The sequence below is a fragment of the Corvus moneduloides genome, chromosome 17 (genome assembly GCF_009650955.1).
Source record: "Corvus moneduloides isolate bCorMon1 chromosome 17, bCorMon1.pri, whole genome shotgun sequence".
NCBI lineage: Eukaryota > Metazoa > Chordata > Aves > Passeriformes > Corvidae > Corvus > Corvus moneduloides.
This window is the reverse complement of record NC_045492.1, coordinates 6,081,528-6,104,158: the sequence shown is the minus strand read 5'-3', so window position 1 is coordinate 6,104,158 and position 22,631 is coordinate 6,081,528. Positions and strand designations below refer to the sequence as shown.

The 22,631-nt window shown below is 45.8% G+C and overlaps 1 protein-coding gene across 1 annotated transcript in view; it reads right to left on the bottom strand.

Moving 5' to 3' along the window:
• RIMS4 (regulating synaptic membrane exocytosis 4) overlaps nucleotides 1-22,317 on the bottom strand; it is a 55,505-nt gene extending 33,188 nt beyond the window's left edge. The window contains exon 1 of the mRNA XM_032126711.1: nucleotides 22,045-22,317. Within this exon, the coding sequence (XP_031982602.1) occupies nucleotides 22,045-22,141 (97 nt within the window). The 5' untranslated portion in view covers nucleotides 22,142-22,317. The remainder of the gene's footprint in view (nucleotides 1-22,044) is intronic.
• Nucleotides 22,318-22,631: the final 314 nt, after the last annotated feature.

Sequence of the window (22,631 nt, the reverse complement as noted above, 5' to 3'; positions counted from 1 at the left end):
TCACACATAGAATCAACAACCAGCAGTGCTCTACATGTTCTCAGTTCCAAACTCTTAGAACTTTGCCAGCTATCATGATGTGGGTATCAGGAAAACATGAAAGTAGAAAGGTGAGTGGCTGGTTTGTGTGCCAGCACCATCTCAGGGCTTTCTCCTTGTTAATTCACAAGGAGAACAGAGGTGGAGCCAATTTGTGTCCCCATGGCTGAAAGTCCTCCAGCTAACCAACATAAGTTGTGAAGGCCAGGTGAGGCTCTCTACTTAATTACAAGAGAGTTGAACCAGAGCACCCTAATGTCCTAATTCTGCCATCCATCTCACACTATTAATAACTGTGGATGTTGCTTAAGTCCAGGTTCTGAAATATGAATGAGCCTGAGCTGCAGAAAACCTCTTGATTTAGAAAAGGATCACAAAAATGAGGTGAATTCACAAAAATAAAGCTACTAGAAAGAGCCGTTGTAGAGAAGGACGGCATGAGATGAAAGAGTTGCCCAGCCTACACTTCACTAAGCCAAGAAACTTTGCACGAGGCTGTTGCGCCCTTCCCGAGTCCGCTGGATCTGCCTGCTCACCGACTGCCCCCCTCCTGGCAGAGCCCAGCATCCTGCTCTTCACTTGGTAACTTTCAGGAAGCAAGCAGGGGTAAAATAACTTCAGCAGCCTGTTTGCAAGCTGTGCATTCCTACTGCAGAAGAGGACTCGGGTCATGAGCCTCCTGAAGCCACCAAAACCCCCCAGAGGTGCTGACACACCTTTCTGTCCCACTGGATGCTCAGCTCCAGTGGTCTGCTTTCACCCACAAGGTTAATGTTAGACTGAGATTATATATCAGATCTTTTCTCCCAGGGGCACTAGTTTGTGCGTCTCTCTCTACCCAGAGCCATCTTTTCCAGCATTTTTAGAGTCTGCTCATCTTGGGCTTCTCCCCCAAATTTGGCTGAAACTAGAAAGTATCTGCTACATAGTAATGACGGGAAGAAAGTCAGGACAGCGGCTTAAGCACTGAAGAAATACTTGTCTCCCTCAAATTCACAGCTACTGCACAGCAGGTGAAGTTTAGTTTTGGTACAGACAAAATTGAGAGGGAAGCAGTTGACAAGGCCATATTTTTTAATGAGATTTCTTCCCTTTTCTTCTGTCCTACTGACGCTCTTTTAGGAGCAAGCGGCTTTGTCAAGACCGTGTGTGCGAGCACAGAGAGCAACAGCCTTGGCACAGTGAATGAGTCATGCAACCTTTTGTTCACTCGTTATAAATACAATTAAAAATACAGGCCCATTTCCTTAACAGGCACGAAGCCACAGAACCCTGGAGTCATTCATAAACTAGAATCCTGGTGCAGAATTGCATTTAGAATAGCATTTGATTTGTGTTTAGCTTGGGTTGTAATTACTTCATCATATTTTCCTTAAGGAAATGAATGATCAAATTCATAAGGAGTTGACTTTAATTATACACACTGCTTAATAACTTGTGTCCATTTGGAAGCAATTATTTGATCCACTGTGGAAGCAGAGAGGGGGAGCTGATGGTCTGGTTTCCAGAGAAGTTAAACAATTTCAGGCATTGAGTTTCTAATTCCAGACAATCTCACCTGACGATACCACCACCTGTGTCAGGCTTCACCAAAGGTGCTCTCATGGGGTACCTGTAGCAAATGCTAGAGGAAGCAAGCCAGTATGTTTTTCCCCTCTAATTCTACATATTGCTTTGACTCACACGGAGACATCCCATGACAGCTCCATGGCCATGGAGCATCTATTGTGCCAGGCAAGTACCACAGCCTGCCACAGCTGCACTAAAGGGAACCCTTTTCTTCCCAAATGGTACCAAGAACTGTACAAAACCCCCTGTTCATAGCACACCTGTGCTGCTGAAGGGAGAGCTTGGAGAGTGGCTCCATTTCCCAAAAGCCTGCAAACAGATCCATTGCACTCATACTGCTTCTCTCACACAGATCCCTTTCCAGGAACAAGTGCCAGGTTCTGCTTGGGTGGAGTAAATGGAGAGCACCCTGCCCTTCACAACTGTGGTAATTTGGCTGCAGATACGTCATGACAGCTGGAAGGTCAGGCTTCAATGCCCAGAAGCAGGACAGGAGCAACAGTTCCTTACGATGCAAAGTCATTCACAGTGACTAAGAAATCAAAGTGAGTTTGTATCACTGCAAACAGCCCTGCCAATCATACATCATAAGTATCTTCAGCTGGGGACAAGTCAGGCCACTACACATGGAAAACACCATCCAATACCAAAAACAGAGGCGCTGAAATTTAACTAGTAGACACCTAAGAAAAAACATTCAAGCAAAAATTTCACAGCCCAAACCCTGAAGAGACACATGCAAACTCTCATCTGAGTGACACACTCTCCCACAGACGAACATGGCAGACACATAACTGCCTCCTACATCTGCTTTCTGCATGCACAAAAGCAGCACTCAGACAGAAAAACACCCCAGATTATTTGAAGTCCTTCGGGAAATTCAGTTCACTGTTTGTCTATGCAGAGTATTGAGCTTCCAATAGCGGAGAAAAAGCCCTTTGGCCAGAGCTGGAAAATAAACATAATGTGTTCATCTCTGCTGAAAGATACTGCAGAATGTGGGAAACCAAGCAAACTATCATGCCTGGCTGCAGATTACCGAGGATTGAAGTAAAAAGTCATCAGACTAACACAGATTAAAAATACAGGAGATTAATACACTTTAGGAACAATACGAAAATCTAGTTTTCCCAATTATCAACAACAAGATGCAGTAAGAATCAGTCCTTTGTGAAGAAGAGGCACACCAGAGTGTTCAATATCGTATTGACTGGAATTTGCATTGATCACTCACAGTGTACAAAAGCCACACACCAGCACAGCATCCTGAGAAGCAATGCCTGTTTGCAGCATGGCTACCCCATGACATGTACCTGGCAGAATGTTCACCAAAATCCCATGATTTGTGCCAAATATTTCTGAACAACTTCTGTAGAAGGAGCAAGGATTAAAATGCTTTAGAGTGCCCTGCTAATCTCTCTCTACTATGAGAGCAGAAAAGAGAACAGATAAAGAAGCAATTGTGATACAGCCAGCATCAGCCTTGCAGGCAACGCTAACAGCTCAGGGAGATCAAACACGCATTAAAGGGCAGTGTGTGAGCAAAAAAATAGTTCTAATGTAACCACCAAAAAAAAGGTTGATGGGAATCTCTTTATAAAATGTGCAGGCAACGACTGCCCAACAGTACTGGAAGAAGGTCAGGAGAGGACACCCTGCTTACGAAGCACCTGCATCACCGTCACTTCCTGCCTTCTGACACCTGCAGGTAACTTTCATGTTTCTGTTCTCAGATTTAACAACTGGGCTGACATAAGGAAGCCTGGGGATTTCTCCAGATGTTACTGGCAAGGTCAGAGAAGTACAATCCCCTTCCATCGCCGCCTGTGCTCCGAGGGCTCCGTTTCACTCCGCTGTACAGTAACTGTGCCAGCAACCTGAGCCAGCCACCCACCCCACCAGGCTCCACCCTTCACACTCATCTCAACACGGAAACAAACAGAAGGAGACAGGACACACAATTTTGAAAGCAAACTTGAAGGTGAGACCCTCAGTCCCAACCCATTCACAGTCTCTGATCACAATTACAAATCGAGCTCAGGAGTGAAATAACATCCTTTCCTCCTCCTCCTGGCTGCAGAGACAGGAGTTCAGGGCTCTGTTTCCTTGGCAACAAAAAAGAGCATCACAACAGCCTCCTCGCTAGCAAATGACATACGAAAACGTGTCATTTTTTTTCTCTCCGGTGTCTTTTATCACTAGGGAATAAGCCTGAACTCAGAACTCCCCACTCAGCAAGAATGGAAATAGATATCCATTATTGCTATTTAAACTGCAGTATCTTTGGAGCCTTTAAGCTTGTCCAGAGGTAGGTAGCAAGTGAGGGATTTTAATTTATTAAGTTAAGCAAAAAAAGAAAAAAAACCCTAACCTTGCTGAAGTTCACCTTTTAAGACAAATTATAGAACTTGAATTTGGGGAAAAAAATGCACCTCATGAATTTATGATCTGCATTTTAGATTCTGTTAATATTCACTTTTGAAAAGCATCAGAAATGAAGATTACAAATTTAATAATGCAACATATGGGAGGAATTATCCTCCTCCCCATATAAAAAGGCAATTTGCTCTTGCCTATAAATTGACTTTCTATTACTGTCATTAAAGCAGCATAATGTGCTAAAATTAGGGTCTGCCCTGCCACAGCTCTGTGGCAACTCACAGCCAAGAACCCATCATGCCAATACTTCAGCAGACATCCTCATGAGGTGGCAGGGGCAGTGGCACTGCTGGGTATCTCCTCAGTGCAGGACTTTGGGATGCTCATGGACCTTTACAAGGGGTCCAAAAGAAATTGGATTAAACCAATGAGGAAAAAATTCAAGAGCAGAGAAAGTCCCTAAGCCACAAGGCAGTGGAAGCCGGGTCAGCATCCTGAACAAGCATCCTAAGAAACCTTGCCATCTCCCTGACTTTCTCCAAATACCTTGACAGACACAAAAATCTCTTACTCCTTCCATTTTGCCACAAGAGAGAAGTCAGATCACAGTCCTCAGACTACAGTAGCTTCCCATGCATTTTAAGCTGCTTCCAAGTTCTCCTCCTCTATAGTTTGTGCAGACTGGATGCCCTGCACAGTCTGTGTGCCCAGACCACCAGTGCAAGCCCTGTCCCACCTTGCAGAGCTGATCCTCTCTTGCTCAACATGCTCATGTCTAACTCCCCACGTGTCTGGACCATAAGGGATGATTTTGCAATGCCCACATGAGAATCTACCGAGCAGCAAAAGCATTAAAATCTATATTCAGTGGCTTCCTCAAATAGGCAACTACATTTAAACAGCTCAACTGAAAGAGCATTAAAATTGTGCTGGCAGGTATTTACTGTCCCATTTCCCATAACCCTTTCTCCATCTTTAAGTTACTGATGGGTTGTGACATATTTCCACAACAGAAATCTCAATAACAGAAACCTCTTCGCCACTTCTCAGCACTAGCACCGTTCTTCCCTTTCACCAGCCATACAGTTACATGTTAATTCTGTCATCTGCCTTTTTTTAAAAACCATTTTCACCCATACTTTATGCAGCTGGAAGACTTGCTCACATCTCAGTTACTTCTAGAACAAATCTGAGCACCTAGCACTGAGGGAGTGAGTTGACAGCATCTGCTGATGGTTCTTGCCCTTCCTTTGCTCATGAATTGCGCTGAGTTTTAAAAGAAAAGCAGCTGGTGCTTGTTCAAGATTACCAAAGAGTATCACTGGTTAGTGCACCCCCCCAACAGGTGCTCTGTGCCTGAAGAAGCAGTTTGGCAGGCCAGGCCAGCACTGGACCTTCCAGCATCACTGGCTGGCTTTGACAAGACATGCCCTTTGCTCCATGACAAGTCAGTTCTTAAGATTGCTGGATGACCATCAGTCCACTTAAAAACTTCCCATTTACCCAAATATTCATTCAAAGGAACTTAATGGTTTGAAACGAACACGAAGGGGACTTGTGATAATGAAAGTGAATCCATTTGCAAGTCTGGCACATGCACAGAAAGCACTTCGCAGTCTCCACCAAAGCCTGGTTTAGTCTCCCTGCTGAAGCAATTTTTAGGTCAGAACATGTGCAGATGTTTGGAGGTCTGTGTTTTGTCCTTGGCCTGTTTCGGAGAAAGATGTAACATTTTGCTTCTGCTCCAGCTGCATATTTCCACCCGAGAAACCGCAAGGCCACACTTGAAGTCACTACTGAATTCTAGTCCTCTGGATCCATAAATGAGTAGTACATCCTCCTTGTATCCCACAAGCCATATTCCTGATTGAATTGTCCTCCTGTTGTATCCCTTCTCCTTAGAAATTTCCCTTTATGAAGCATGACTTAGCCCTTCTGAACATTACACAGTATTTGTCTTTCTCATGTATCTTCTGCTACAGATACATGACTTTTCCCCATGTTTTACTGTCATATGGAACAGCTTTCCCTTTCAACAGTCACAGCTGCTTAATGAATTCAAAGTGTGACATTTTGTTTTCCATGGTGAGGTGTGCGAGAAGTGTAAACCGTGGCTGAGAGATGAACTAGAAAACACAGAGGGCACTGAGCCCTTCCCACCAGCCAGACACAGCGCTCTCAACAGCACCCATTGCACCCTGCAACACTCAGCTTTACACAATTAATCAACAAACTTCACTAAACAAATCAAAATGTCAACTTTAGGAAGTATATACAAGCTTCTATACACAATACAGTTTCACAAGCCCCAAAGAGATCCTCTCATGCTTGATACTCAATGTGCTATCCCACCAGGACACTTGGATGCTTTGCTCAAACAACAGTTCCAGGATCCAAGGGGATTTAAAGCCTCGAAAGACTTTCCAGAGCACTGCACAAATTCCTCTGATGTCGCCCACGTGGGAGGCTACAAATTGGCACCAGTAGTTGTCAACATTTTGTTTTGATCTTCTGGCAAACAAATCCACCCTCTGAAATGTTTGCAGGATGCCAAGATAAAAAGCAGTAATGAATACAACCCAAAGAAGTTTGAAGGGTTTATTTTTACCAAGTAATCAATACCTTCTGGCAGTCTTCCTCCAGCTCTAATAATACCAGTGAGGACAGTGACCCTTGGCAGGTTTTGTACACTGCTCTACAAACATATTCTAATTAACTATCACAGTCCACTCCTAAAGAAAAGAAAGCATGCTCTGAAGTTCTTCTACAGCAATAGAGAGAGAGAGAATGAGTGTTGGGAAGGGCTACTGATAACGAGGTCATAGGTTCAGGAGTTGCAGCTCTTGCACACCCAGCCTAACCACGCTGCCCCTCAGGAGCCAGCTCCAGGGAAATGGTATATTTTTCACACAATCTGTGTTTAGCACAACCCTTACTTTCACTTAGCTGTGACAAAGCACTAGGACAGCGTCCAAGCCAACTCACTAATAAATCAAATGACAATAAAGCAGTTGGAGGGAGATGAATTATTGAAATCAAAGCAATTCAGTGCTCAAAACTAAACTTTGTAAGCTGCGAGCTACTGAACACAGAGCCTGATTTTCCTCGAAACAGCTTTACTGACATGTTGCAAACTGCCAGTCCTGTCCATCTGTACCATAGCTCAGAAGAGGATTCAGCCTTTCACTGGAGTACATGACATCTTGAAGCTGATCATTACTATTAAAGATGGAAGAGGAATCCCAGGTCATCAAGTCAACCAGGAAAGCATCTCAGAGGATTATCACCTAAACCAAGTCTAAGAAACAGGTCTAAACCCAGAGTCAGCATATGTGTCAATATAAATCCAGGTCTGGATTCTTTCGAACAGACTATTTTTCTATTTCTTTGGGGCAGCCATTACGGAGTCACAATATTTAGTCAACCTTTTACTTCTATAGTCATTAATCATGCACCATTTAACTACTGGTTTGTCATTTACTCTCTTAATCCTTTTCAAATCCTTCTGCTTATTTTCACATCTTTTTTCAATCCCATTCTATGTGTCTTGCTAATTACACTCCTTAACTGTCGTAGGCTGTTTCAACAGACACGTTGAGCCAGACGTGGTTTGATTACTTGCTGTGTTATGTGCCCAAGGAATCTTCTGCTATTGAGATATTTAAAATATAAACAGTGTTACTGGAAGATGATCAATTGTACTTAATTATCTGGACAGCTGCCTGTAACTCTAGGGAGGAAGGGTGAATGACCATTTAACGATGGACTCAAACCCAAGATTTCTAACCTTGTAAAAAAGAACAATGAAAAAGGAAAGAATAGGCCTAGGGTTTTCATCTTCTCAAAATACGGAATTTTGCTTCCTTGGCAGACAGTACTGTTTTCAAAGGACTGTTATTTGCAATTTTGCTGTGTCCTGAGCCAACCTTTCCTACCAGTCTCAGAAGACTCCATCTCCAGAAGTCATCACACAACACCCTAAGAGTCACAGGCCCCCAAAAGTAAGGTCACATCCAAATGAGAGATGCCAAAACCTGGTGACAGATGAATGAGACAGAGCAGACATCACCTGAAAACTTAAAGAAAAGGGAATAATTCATGGCCAAAAGGAAGAGAAGAAGTACTGTGATATATATGGGAAAGAAGGAACTGAGGGAAGTAGGTGGCCAACTGTGATGGAACAACTCTCAGAAATACCCAGAGCATTGGAAACGTCAGCCCAGATTTACCTGTCCACACATTCACTTCCAGTGACAAGCCTGACTACACAACTTGACACTGAGCAAATGCCACCCTGAACACTTCCTCTCTTGAATCTCAGTCTTCATTTCACTTCTACAACCACGTCCTGACCTATCATGCTGGGGATGCAAACCTTAAAACCACATGTATGTAATGAAGAGACAACTTTACTAAGAGCCTGAAAGTGCAACCAACTCATTCAGCCCAGAGGAGAGTTAACAGAGGCTGGAGAGGACCCTTACACGCCATCATTGTTAGCTACTAATTCAGTATCTTCAAAAATAGGAAGAACTGAACACTTCCTTCTCTTCCATGCCCATCTCCTCAGACATAGCTATCAACCCACACAGAGGAAAGCATGCAAGGCTCAGAGGGGAGCAGAACTCCCTGCACTTGGTACACCTTGGAGAATTCTGTCTAGGCATGGTTTGCCACACCCATTGAAGCCAAAATGTGCAGCTAAAACAAGTGAAGGAACAAACACCTTCCAAGATTGCGCAGCTTCTATGTGCCAAGGAAAATGTCATGGACACCATAATCCCCAAATACACTCACATTGTGTAACCCCATTAGATCAGCACCTCCTAATTAAATTAGAGTGTAGATCAGTCCTCAAACACCTTTTGCTATCACTAAGACCTACCAAAAGTGATGAAGAGGAATTATTATGCATAACACTCTCAAGAACTTGCATTTGTAAACACACTTGGCAGCACAGGGAGGTTCCTTTATGGCATAATCCATTTTTATATACACCTAATATTTTCAGGTTTTCAACTGATTGTCAAGAGTGTTTGCAGAGGCTGTTAATGAATCTCACTGCTAAAAGCAGTTACAATTCTGTAGCTATTAATACAACGTGACATCAGTTATATCAGCTTCCAAGTGAATCACAGTTTGCAATCTTGTAGGTGTTCGATAGCTGTTGTCACATCGAAATAGAACATTGTTAAATATACTCCAAGTCTGTCCTAGTTCTGCAGCTCTTTCCCCCTTTCTGCACTGCAGCCTTAGTGGACTGAACACCTGCAGGTCTGAAGAACTGAGCACAGGAATGTCAAGAGGAAAGAACAGGTTGACTATTAGACCACTCAGATCAGCAAGGTTTAAAATGTTCACTTTTGACTGCAATTTCCTCTCAAATCTGATGACTAGAAGAGGTCAAAAGAACAGGTCACCAAATCTTTTACAATGTCTAAACCCTCCAAGATGTACTTGTATCAAGATGTTAAGCCTTTTTTTTTCTTCCTTGTAAGCCAAAATAAAAGGCTGATAATCTTTCCTGACATAGTAGTTTAGCATTAAAGCAGGCAAAATCCAGTTTTCAAACCATTATCTGAGTATCAAACACCAAATGCTGCTCTAATTTGCATAACTGACATTCACAGAACACGCCTGTCTTGGTCAGCTTGTATATAAAAGCACATTCTTAACAAAACTGGCATAAGTCTGTGAAGTTATTAATATTTTGCTCAGTGAAACATTTTCAGACCATCACATTTTCCCTGCTTCAGGATTCAACCCTCCCACCAACATTTTTCATGCAGGTAGTACCCTGTAGGGGTAATCTCTGGACACCCAGCCTTCGAGCTCCAGAGCAAAGATGTTTTAGAAAATATGCTTTCTAGATTTCAGGAAATTAAACAAAATTATGGCCTGAAATAAGACTTCCTGATTTTTACAGCCAATGTGTCCAACAAGCTTGCTGCCTTTGTAAAGCAGACAGCTGCAGTGAACAGGCTGTGAAAACAGTCAAAGTCACCACATAAAATGGACTGTGGATAATTTGCCTGGTATTATTCCTAGAGCAACAAGCCAGATTTTGCCTCAACCAACCATGCAATATTTCACAGAGTGTTTTAGTAGGTAAGCCAGGCAGTACTGAGACAGAAATAGAAAAATATTGAAATAGGGCCCACACGATGCCAGGTTTAGAGGCACTTGGATTGGCTCTTGGGAAAAACTGAGTTTAGGACATAGCAGCGTCTCCTGTGCAGGAGCAGTAAAAGCGTTTCTGCACAGACTGAGCAGCCAGGTCACAGGAACAGACCTACTCCTGTTACTAGGCAGATGCCAGGAATTCAGTGGAAACAGATGAAAAACAAGTTTTTAGAATGGTAACTTGGGACTCTGGCACAACTCAAAGCAGAGCACTGGGCAGAATGGGAGAGCTGAGAATTACTGTGGTGAAACAGTTCAGAAGTGGGTTCTGACAAACAGATATGATTGAAAAATCAAGTTCTGCTCCTTCCCCCAGCCCCACCAGGTACCTTCTCAAGCCTTACATTTACACGTCTCGGACCCTTTAGACCAGATGTGAAGATCACAAGCTCTGGATTTTATCATAGATGATCCCTTTATGCTGTAGCACCACTGTGAAAAATAGCTTTGTTGTGTACCCACATAGCTTGAATTGCACATCCACAGCCTGCATCACTGGGTACGCAAATCCTTAGTTAAGCATCTCCTTGCCCATGCCATTTTCAGAATCCTCACATGCACAATAACTAACCCCAGGTCTCTCTCCTGCTCTTACAAAGTACCAAGCAGAAGTGAGAAACGTGCACTGGTGGAAGGTCCACAGGCTGCCATACAGGAAACATCTCCACCTTTATTGCTTGCCAAGGCTCTAGCTTATATTGAGAACAGCCTTCCCTATGCCAAGGGAAAAGAGCCAATAAACATATGTGAAAAAAAACCCATGATGCTAATTTTGGAATATGTCACCTGGCGGAAAAACAGAAATATAGGAAGACAAGGGGAAAATAAACCACGGGGAACACTTAAAATCCTGGCGGGACACAGAGGTAGCAGCAAAAACTGAAATATTTTTAGGCAGGCCAAAAACATTGATCAAAACATGATGAAACCTCCAGGTAGCCATGAAGGAAACTGCACCCAAAGGTGTGAGGCTGCTGTCCAAAACCAGCCCCACAGCCAACAGTGCCCAGGGCAGCTGATGGCTCCTGCTAAGGAAGGGGAGGAGGGAGCAGACCACTGCAGGCTGCAGATGGACATCAGCAATAGGCTTTCTCTGGGCTGAAAGAACTGGTTCCAAAACAAGACCAGAGTGTCTTTCTAAACTGAGTGATCTCAGAGCTGCCTGTGAGAGTGTGGGTGCCTCTGATGCCAGGCAGGACACAGCTACTGCAGCGACCATCTGATGGAGGGAAAGCTGCTTCATCAGTGCAGCAGAAAGCAAATCCAGGTGCTTTTGAGCCAAATCATGTGAGAGTTGCTATGCTAGAAGAAGGAATCGTTGCCTTAAGACACCCAAAAGCCCAGGGAGAGCGTCTCTGCCACCCTCAGCCCCATAACTGAAGGAATCCATACGATCCATACCACCCTCAGCCCCATAACTGAAGGAATCCATACGATCCATACCACCCTCAGCCCCATAACTGAAGGAATCCATACGATCCGTACCACAGCATTCCTCAAGGCCCCAGCTGAAGGAGGAAAGTGCACCGACGACAGCATGCACTGACACCGCAGTACGAGAACGGGTGTCATGGGATGCTAACGTTGCCATGGCAATGTCCTCATACCACGTAACATTTTGACACTGTCTGTTTTCCGAGCAGCAGCACCGATGTGGCAGCCTGCAAAGGCAGCACGAAACGGCTGTTTGAGTTTTGCCACGCTTGTTCCTGCAGCCGGCAGCCAATTCAAACTGTCTGGGCATTGGAGTTTGACCAATCTGGCAGCTCCGCTTCCTAAAGTGCACGAGGAAGCTTTTAACAGAAACTGTTCCATAAATCACCCTGATTTAACACGCGCTGTCTGCCAGGCTGAGCGCTGGCCTGCACGCCCACTTTCAGCACTGCTTGCCCTGCTTTCCACACCAGTGTTTTCAATGTTCCCCCATCAACTTCCTTGAATTGCAGAATCCCAGGGAGGGTCTGCTCCTCTGCTCCAGCTGGCTTTGCACAACCAGAGCAGTAGTCTCAGCCCCACACTTGCAGAGCTGTGGGGTGATTTTCTGAACTGCCAGAAGCAGACACAGCCCCAAATCCCATTCACTTTCAACAAATACCAGAGACCAAAACTCACAGACATTTTTGAAAAAGCCCCACTTTGCACGTTTAATATTTAAAACAAGCACTGACTCTTGTAAGAGCTATGCTGATGGCGGAATACTTGTTTTTATCTCAAGGTACATCAAATAATGCAATCTAAGCCTTTCCCCTTTACTTACATTGAAACAAAAATCCCGTATCTGGAGGGGATGCACTGCGGGCTGTGTGATCCACAGATGTGTGGGCACCAACCCCCACAAAGATGCCTGGGTTTTTGGCAACCCAAAATTGGTAGCAAACTCACCACTGAAATGCAACAGTGGGTTGTGACAGCAATTTCTGCAATTCCTTCTGGTTTGGAGGTATCTGGGGGAAAGCAGAATGCTGACAAGCTTCAAAAGTTAGTCTGGAGCACTGCCTACCCGAACTGTAAATTTAATTCAAACTGCTATAAATGTGCAAGGGCTCTGCAGAAGTGGTGCAGAGCAGTTGCTCTGATCTCACAGGCTACTGGTGAGATCTCAGGGCAGCAGGCAGCAGGGCTTCAGCCAGAGGGACAGCAGCACAACCTGAACATAAGGGACAGGGAAAGCTACTGGGTCCGAGTTACGATACTTTCAGGAATTTATCAACTACAGCAGCTGGAAATCCAACAGGCATTAGAAAGGAAAAGCCTTCTCTTTTTTTTTTTTTTTCCCCTCTCTCCTGACAATCTGATTAAAACACAAATATGGATATAAAGCAGACACCTTAAAATCTTGAGTCAAGGTTTCCTAACTTTTCACTGGAGCTGTGATGACACGTGTAAAATACAAGAAAGGAAAGGTAAATAGCAAAAATAAAACGAAAAAAAAAAACACCCACCCACCCAATCCTCCCAGGATGCTGAGAAGTGCTAAACAAGGAGCTGGATTTACAACAGGAAAAAAAAAAAAATCTTAATCTTCTTAGACATCTTGGCTGCAACACAATTAACATGTTTTTCATCCACATGGCAGGATACATTCCCTGCTAACTGTAAATATGCATTCTGCTGGTGGGCAGCTGGCACAAGTCCCACACCACTGGGAAACTGTCACCACTGGGAAATGTCAGCCTCATCCATATTGCCCAGGGAGCTGAGCGAGGGGCAGCCTGTGCCCACACTCCTGTCCCTTGGTGACACTGCTGCTTCCTTGCTAAGGTGGGTCATTCTGCAAGTCTGACCCCACCAACAGCTGAGCTGCTGCTCCTCAGAGGATGGCCAGCTCCAGACAGGGACACAACCATGTGTTCATTGGGGAGAGAGACTATAATCTCTTAAATCAGACGTCACCAATGTGAAGCACAGGAAGAACCACTATAATCCTCATTCCAGCTACTAACTGTGAATGACACCCAAAAAGCACCCTTGAAAGCAAATGTTTTCAAGGATGCTGCACTTTGCCCAGTTACTGGATCCTCAGTTAGAGAGCATCTCCTCCAGCTCCCAAAATTAACCATAACCAGTGCTGTATTCCTGGAGCCCAGGGGATAAAGGACCTTTTTTCACAGACATTTACCCCACCTCCCAATGCAACAAATATCCCATAAGCACAGGTCTTGCTAAACAACAGATACTGATTTCAGGCCAATACCCACGGGATAAAATAGCTCAATCCTCCAAAGCAATACAAGGAAAATCACTGAAGGCACATGTAAAAAGTAGTAACTTCAGAGCATTGAAAAAATTAAACATACAAATGCCAGAATGGGAATGAATAGCCAAGCAGCACTCGTGCAGGGAATGATCTGGAAAACAGCACGGATCATACCCTGAGTTAGCCAGGAGCAGGGACACTCTTGCAAAGCAAGAGTGTGTATTTACAGGAATACTGCACACAAAGTGTGGGAAACAGATACTCCCCACTGCAGGGGGCCAGACAGCAACCAGGGCACTGTCCACACTGCTCCTCCTACACCATCCTGAGTCCAGCAAGAAGGCCAACAGGACACTTGGAAAACTGCTCTACACAAAAAAAAAAAAACCCAAACCAACAAACAGTAAACAACCACCCAACAAAAACAAAACCCTCCATCGTGTTTCCTTGGACCAAAAAGCAAAAGGAGGGAGAGGGAGGCCAGGCAGCAATGGCTGTCATTACAGTCATTTCCTGACTTGGAATTATCAGCTCAACGAGGAACAGTTTTGCAATGAGAAGAGCTGCTTTGAGGAGAGCAGTGACCAATGGCTTCCCATTTTGCTGGGAGCAATGCAATGGCCATCTGGTATTTCCATTCGGATTTAAGCTAAATTTTAGGGTAAACTATCCTTCTGATTAGGAACAGATTAGTTACTTGGGAAACAGATACAAGCAACCCCTCTACCTCTACATTTGCAAGAATAAGGACACAGACAATAGCTTAAGTTCCTCTTAGTCATAAAACAGTTTTGAGAAAAATGTGACATTTACCTCTGTACACGGTGTACTCTCCAAGTTGTTGAGCACTCAGACATTTTACACTGGCTTCTGCAAGGCTGTATGAGTGCTTTGTGTTTTGGACAAAGCTGATATAACACCCTGATGGCATGACAGTGGAACATTATCCATCTCAGTGATTTAACTGTGGCTGGATTTGACTAAAAGGTAGGGCTACAGAGCTTACTGTACCCCTCTGTGGTGAGGCTGTACCAGGGCTTTCCAGCTTTTACAAGCGTGCTGTTTTGCAAAAGCAAAGCCAAAGATATAACTTAAATGCAGATTTCAAGGCAAGCATGGTTTGACAGAAAGCAGAGAGTGCCTAATTTGTGTGTCATCAGCAGATGATTTAAGCAATGGCACAACTGTGGCTCATTGTGTTGCAGAACCCCTATCGTGACACGTGTTGCCACATAGTATAGCATTCTCCCAGAAAATAAATCCAAACCTCAAAGGAACATCATTTGGATAGATGGGATATTCAAAATGTGTTGAACACTTCCACAGAGGAGCAGAAATCCTTATTCAAATATGCTAACGGTGCTTCTCAGCAGATGTCTGTGGGAGAGAGGAGGAGACGGCAGAGCTGAGAGTCTTGAGTGAGTCAGGTCTCACTGCCCCACTAAAACCATCAATGACTTGCAGACCATTTCCTAAATTAAATTGTTCACATTTCTAATCTAACTGAAGGCATTCAAATATAAGCAAATAGCGCTTCAGAAAACAATTGCACGGATAAATTATTCCTCAAAACAACTACTCCAATCAAACTTAATTCTTCCCTACACAAAGCAGATCCACACATCCTGTCAAACAGAAATATTGAAGCAAAGTAGTTACAGCATTTCACAACTTGTCCCGATGCAAGAATCTGACAGAGCAAAGATAACTTTTTTTTGCCTGGAGAACAGAGTGCTTTTGAATTAATAAATGTTGCATTAGAATTAACTGCACATGAAATAGAAGCAGTAAGAAAACAGTGTCTCCTGGATAGAAAGCTTTCCAGGGACAGATTCTTCTACTCGGAAACTAGGTGACAGCAGAATAAGAGAATGAGATATCCTTTTCCTGTGGCTGGCAGGGGTCACATATAACCCACCCTCAAAAACTCCTGCACACATGGCTGGAACTCAGCATCACTCTCTGAGTATCTGTAACGCAGGTCAGGCCATCTTCGAGGGAAGGAGACAACACTGAGCTCTCCATGGCTGCATGTGTGTGCTGCAAAAGCTGAGGGGACAGCACAGAGCCACCACAGCCCACAACCTCATCCACATCCCCTCTTCCCTGTAAACCCACACCCAGACGCCCACCAAAGAAACTTCTACGCAGCACTTTGTGGCACATTGCTTGAGATCCCTGGGCTAGCAGCTACCGCTCTTCCCCCCACCTTACATCAGTGTTTATAACAATTCAGCACGAGGCACAGGTGGATGCTCCAGGTTGGGGCGTGCTGGAGGACTCCGCAGGACACCCCATGGGAGACAGGAGTGGGAAGCAGCTGGTGGCCCAGGAAGGCAGGCTGCCACGCTGAGCGCTGACCGATGCCACGTCACCCTTCCCCGCGCTTGCCCATCTGTCCCACGGTCCCCATCTGTTGGGTTCTGCCACAGACCACGAGCGCCCTGGGACTGACGCTGACATTTTGTTTTGCATTTCTACAGGCACAGCATGAACCTGGCCCAGGACCACAGCTCTCACGTGCAGCCACAACACCAAGAGCAACACAAACAAGGACAAGGTTTCGAATCCCTTGTTCCTAGTGCTGACTCATTCTCAGGGCTCCTGCTCCGCTCCAGTCTCCCATGGCCACAAGAGACAAAACCTGTTGTCTGTACCTGTGGTCTTCTGATCACCCGTGCAGCAGCAGCAGGGCCTGAGAGCAGAAAGCTACCTCCAGTGCACAGGGCAGGTAAGGGACAGCATGGATTGTTCAGCTCTACCCTGACCAGGTGGGTAAGAATGACCCATGGTGTAAGAATCAGTCACTGTATTTAGGATTGGATTAACTCATAACCAGGTCTGGGATCACCAGCTTCTGTAGGTAATATCCACAGCATCTTCTTCCAGGCCATTGGTCCCTTTCATACACTTCCCTCTGATGATTGATTTGACATCAGCTCTTCTAGAATTGTTCTCATTTTTTATTTCAACTTAATCCATTTATGAAACAAACACGTTTACCAAGAGCTAGAATGTGCCCAGCAGGGAGAGATGCATTTCTTACAATCACTAGGATAGCCTACAGACAAAGATACACTCCTTACTGTGCAAGAAAAGAGAAAAGCCCTGGATTTTGCTGCCTCCTGCACCAGCTAAGAGAGCTGGCACCCCTGGGGTAATGCATGGCCAGGTGAGCTCTAAGAGCTATCTTTGGAGGGTTACAGGGATAAAGCATCCTTTCATTTATAAAAGACTGATTTAAAAAATAGCTAACATTCCAGATGGAGGAGTAATTTCCCTTGTTCCCTATATGTTTGCCACATGAGCACGGTTACCTACCTCATGAACAACTAACAAAACCAGTTAGAGGCTTACAGAGCTCCAAAGGTAACTTTGGATGAAGCAAAACCAAAGTAAGCACGAAAAGGACTTAACACACTTGGGCTATATTTTTTTAAAAACGTAAAAATGGAGTAGTTAAGTCCTGAATCATAATTTTCTTTTAAACCATATGTACCCCAATACAGTGCTGCAACTGAGAAATATCCATGGCAACGTGAAAACACACACAGGGGCTCTCTCTATTTAATAGCTTTGTAACGCTTTAATGTTTGAAATTATAGAGAAGGTCAGTGTTTAAAATTATGAGGAAGTTCAATAGGTAAAACCCAAACAAAAGAATATTAGCCTGAATATCCACAGCCCATTCTTACACCCCAATAGTTTAAATGTTTTTATCAATCCATTAAATTAATATTTCACATACTTGCTCTTCAAAGCAATTGATCGTAACACAGTGCCTCTGCCAGTACTTTATAGTGTGTGAAAGCAGCAGCCTGGGCTGAATTTTATCTCTAATTCAACTCTTTTCTGAATGAGCAGCTGACACGAGGAAGGCTTACTGTCAGTATCTAGGAGACATTTTGACTTTGGAAACCATTTTCTCTCTGCCAGACACTTGGTTCCAGCTGGCTGAGACACGATTTGATTCTCCTGTCTTGCAGCCAGGGCAGGGGTCTGCCAAGCTGGACAGTCCCTGTGCTGAGGTCCCAATCAAAGAGAGGACCCTTACAAGTCCCTCACAGCTGCTCTGTACCTTCCCCTGCTTCCTGACCAGAGCAGCCCTGCTCTTCACACTTGTGTGTGTAAGGAACAGGCGTTTCCCCTTGTGCAGATGCTCAAGCTGGATCTGGATTCCAGGGTAGCTTCATTCGCAGTGTGACCCACAGCTACAGCTCCAAACATCCAAATCTGCATTCCTGTGAGGGCATGCCTCAGATGCCTTCTGCCAGTGCCAGCAGGTGTCCTTCCCAAAAAAACAGGATTAGGATGAAAGGAGCTGGTGCATTACAGTGTCTCACCCAGCTGAGCCACAGCACAGCTGGAGCACACACCCAGACCCAAGAAGTGCTGCAGTTTAGGCATAGGAAAGGAAACCCCATCCTTTCCAGTGATTTTTCGCATTTCCCTACCTGTCTTTCTTAAGGTGCAGTTCTTGTCCTCTGGAGTACACTCGTCTGGAAGCTCTCACCTCTCCAGAGCTGAGCATGGCTTTTGACTTCCCAACAACTCCCAGTGGATTCACCACTGTTACACCAATTGTCCCAGCTACTCAGACCACGTCCTCTCTCCTGCCCAAAGCTTGCTTGTTCTGTATGTGCAGCTCCCAGTCAGTTCCTGTTACTCTGCAAAATCCTTACTTTCTGTTCTGCTTTAGCCAGGTTTCCAAACTTCATGCTCCTCCACACCAGCAAACACAGCCCCGCTAACCTTAAGGATGACCTTCATCCTGGACTGGGGAGGGCTGTGCTAAGGCCACTGCCAGTCAAAGGGGGATTTCATACACCCCATTCGCACAGTTTTAATGATGAGCTGCACCCAGGTGCACCACAAGCTGCCTACAAGGCAGGTGCCCACAGTCATCATGGATCCTGTTATTAACCCACATGCACTTGCCACTTGGCAGTTCAGTCCTCGGCAGTTTGGTTCCTTCTGATACGTTCGCACAGGATTATTAGCATTCCAAACGGCTGATTCCAGCCAAGACCAAGCGTATGGCAGATCCTCAGAACAGCTAAGATTTGTGTTCACAAGATTTGTGTTAGAAACACGCATTCTAGACATGTGCCCACAAAGAGTGCATGACTGACTTTTACCTCTTCTTACTCTACTGCTCCACAACTGAAATGTAGGATAGACATTTGCATAAGTTAAACCAACAATTATTCTGATAATAACTGCAGTTTAAAAATCCTTAAACTTCACTGACATTGCTGGGGACCTCAGTGGAGCAAAAACAGTGGCACTCAGCCAGCAGGAAGGCCAGAAACATTACCATGCTGAGATCAAAAAAGTTGTTAACCCCGAGTCCTTGAACTGCTGAGTGCAGACAGTCATTTTGGCTATTTCAAAGCCCCACTGCAACTTCCTGGCGAACAAAGCTCCGTGTTTGCTCACAGCATCTTCTTTGTAGACGCAGCTGAGGAATGAAAAGGGTATTAGAACACTGAAGACCACATCTGCCTCTTTGGAGAGACACACGGACATGAGGAATCTGAAACCCTCATGCTCTGGAAGCACTCGAATGTGATCCTGTCTCTTGCTCCGAGCCCTGTTGCTCTCCTGCCTCCACTGGCTGCCTCCTTCTGCACACTAAGAGATCATCTGCACCCAGTTCACTGCCCAGAACTCAGTCCAGACACAGTGCAGGTGTAGCAGGCAAAGGAACTGTGGAAGATGAGAAGAGTCTTTTCACCTTATGTCCACAAGGTAGACAGCAAAGAAGAACAAAAGGGAAATGGCAGAAAAGGAAACAGCATGTAAGTAAAAATGTATTCTGTATTTTTCAAAAGCAGAGCCATTCTTCCAGACTAAATGGGTGAAATACTGGAAGTCAGAGGTATTGTTACCACTGCTCAAATGTGTCCACGGCTCTCAGCACATCTGTAAATTTCCTTTCACGCTCCTTTGATATGACCCACCCATAGTAACTTAAATGTAAGACCTCAGAAATTTTTCTTGTTTGTTGATTTAAACAATCATTAGACTGTTTTCCTCCTTCAGAGGAAAACGTCAAGTTTCCTTTAAGCTTGGCCATTTATCAGCTCTTCTCCTTTTTCCGTAGGATGACTATTCTCTTAAAGATGTGGTTCTCAGCTTCAGACAAAATGGATGATGTGTCTGTTTGAAATAGGATTGTTTATTTTGTCAATGCTCCTGGGATCAATTTCATTTTTTTCTGCCATCTCCTACAGAGGATATCTTGCCAAGTGCAGTATTCATCTCCCTGAATGAGCTATCGAGAGCTATTTTTTTGACAGAAATCATGCTGCAACCCTAACTGGTAAGAATCTCTCACAATTTCAGAAGCATGCATGGGTTTGAATAATATAGAATCTTATCTGGCAGAATTTCAGCATTTCTCTTATAATTTCTCTTTCATGACATCTATTTGCTTGAGAAAATTATGCACTTGTAGTTTTAACACCAGAAATAGAAAGCAGCACACGTTCTTCCTGGCTGGTTGCTCACATGTGCGCACACAGGCACAAAATACAGGAGCAACACTGCAACATCCCCATTGCACTGAACCCACCCTGAGCAGCTTCACTAACGAGACAACTCACACAGGCAAGATCTGCTAATAAGCTGCTGGAGAATGAGGTCTTAATTGTAGATTTATTTAATTCAGGGACAAGTACTTGTGTTGTATGAAGAGCAGCTGATTAACATTCATGCATGAACATTCACTAAGTGTTGAATAAATAAAATTCAGCGCAAAAGCGCTTTTTTAAGCGCTGGAAGAGAAAGCATTCACCTAAACCATCACCCTGCTCAAGCAGGAGCAGTTGGACACCAGGGAATGAAATGCTGTCCCAGGCATTGTGTTGGGTTCTCATACTTGAGCATGTCTCACTATCAATCATTCCTGAAGCAACAGCGCTGAGACTTCCCAAAGCTCCCATCATTCTTGTATGCTCCTCAGCATTCAAACCAAATCTGAAGTGCAAATAAATCATCAGCAAAATTTTTACACAGAATTTTTAAAAACTACATCTGTTGGAGGAGACAATCCTCTGCCTGCCACCCCTGCATGATGCTGATGACAAGTCTAGGTTAATCACACAGATGATGAATTGATTCTTACGTCAACTCCTTTAAAAACAACATCATTACAGGTGTAGCAGCTGGCAGGCTAATGTATTCCTGCTGGCATCTGCACATCTTGGGATGAGCCACTAGACAAAGGAGCATGCCGGCATTTTGAGGGATGCGACCACGACCGTCAGTGTTAAAATACACCTTCGTTACCAACTTTCATTATTTGCCACTCACAAGATTCACTGACAGGTTCAGTCTCTGGTACAGTGTGCACTGAGAAAAACACCCCTCAATTACCAAAGAGCCACTGGGAATGGACAGAGTGCTCTCCGATCGCTCTCCATCCACTCCCACGCACGCCCTCCCTACCCACGCAGCGGCTGTGCTGCCCTCTACTCCCAGCACCTTCTCCAGCACCCACCATCCTCCTTCTCCCGTTCAACCCAGTATCTTTCCTACTTTTCCCTACCAGTGCCCCTCTTCTTTAAGCTTGGTCTCATTTTATGACTGCCGCCAACTATTAGAGGCCGGAAAGGTCTTTCTGACGCCGGCAAAAAATCACTGCGTCCATTCTGAAAGGCTTTTGGTTTGGGATTTACTTTGCCCTCCTTTAAACTGAATCCCTTTATTCCTCTCTCCAAAAGCACTACGGTGTACGGCGCTAACAACCCCTGGGAACAATGAGCCCGAGAGTTCACGGTGGATAAACCAGAGTGGACACACCACCCGGCAGAATGGACGCCTTTTCCCTGAGCGCTGCCCTTCATTCACACAGAGGAGGATGGAGCGTGAGCCGCTCCATTTGCAAATAACCCGTGTTTCCTATCGATTAGCAGCCGGTGCGTGTTTCACCGCTGGAACACGTTCCCACTTTTAACCTCCGCAGGCACACGCGTCCCTTCGCCAGCCCTGCAGTCCCCGGCACCCCTCGCACACCCCCGGGGATGAGCCCCCGGCCCCCAAACCCACGGCGGGGTCGGGGGTAGCGCTGACGCGCTGCACACCCACCCTCGCCTGCCCCCATCGCCCACGGCGGACGGACACAGAACCCCGGGAACCACCGCCCCGAGCGCCCCTGCTCCGGGCCCCCGTACCCGCGTCCTCCTCGTCGAAGCTGTTCATGCAGGGGAAGTAGATGGCCAGGGCCTCGAAGGAGGCGGAGAGGCTGAGGCGGCTCTGCGACCGCTCCATGAAGAGCCCGGGTCCGGGGGCGCCGCCGGGGGTCTCGCCCGCGGCCGCGGGCGGCTTGGCGAGCTTGGCCGCCCCATTCTTCACTCGGAGCACGGCCCGCGGCGTCTTGGCGGCGGCGGGGCCGCGCTGAGGCGGCGCGGAGAGGAGAGGCGAGGCGGGCGAGGCGGGCGGCAGCGCGGAGCGGCGCGGAGCGGCGCGGAGCGGAGCCACCTGCTGCCGCCCGGCCCTGCGCACCGCCCGCCCCCGCCCCGGCCGCAGCGCCGCCAATCGCGGCCCGAGGGCGGGACGGCCCCGGGGAGCGGCCGCGGGCACCGCGGTGCGCCTTCCCCGCCCTGCCTCGAGCCTGGCCACGGTGAGCCCCCGTTATGTTCTAGCCTTCCCCGGGCCGGAGAAGGTCCTTCGCATCCCGAGCAGAGAGATAACGCAGATGTAGGTTTGCCTGTGAATTGATCTGGGGAAGTGAAATAGACAGAGGAAGAGATGCAGGAGG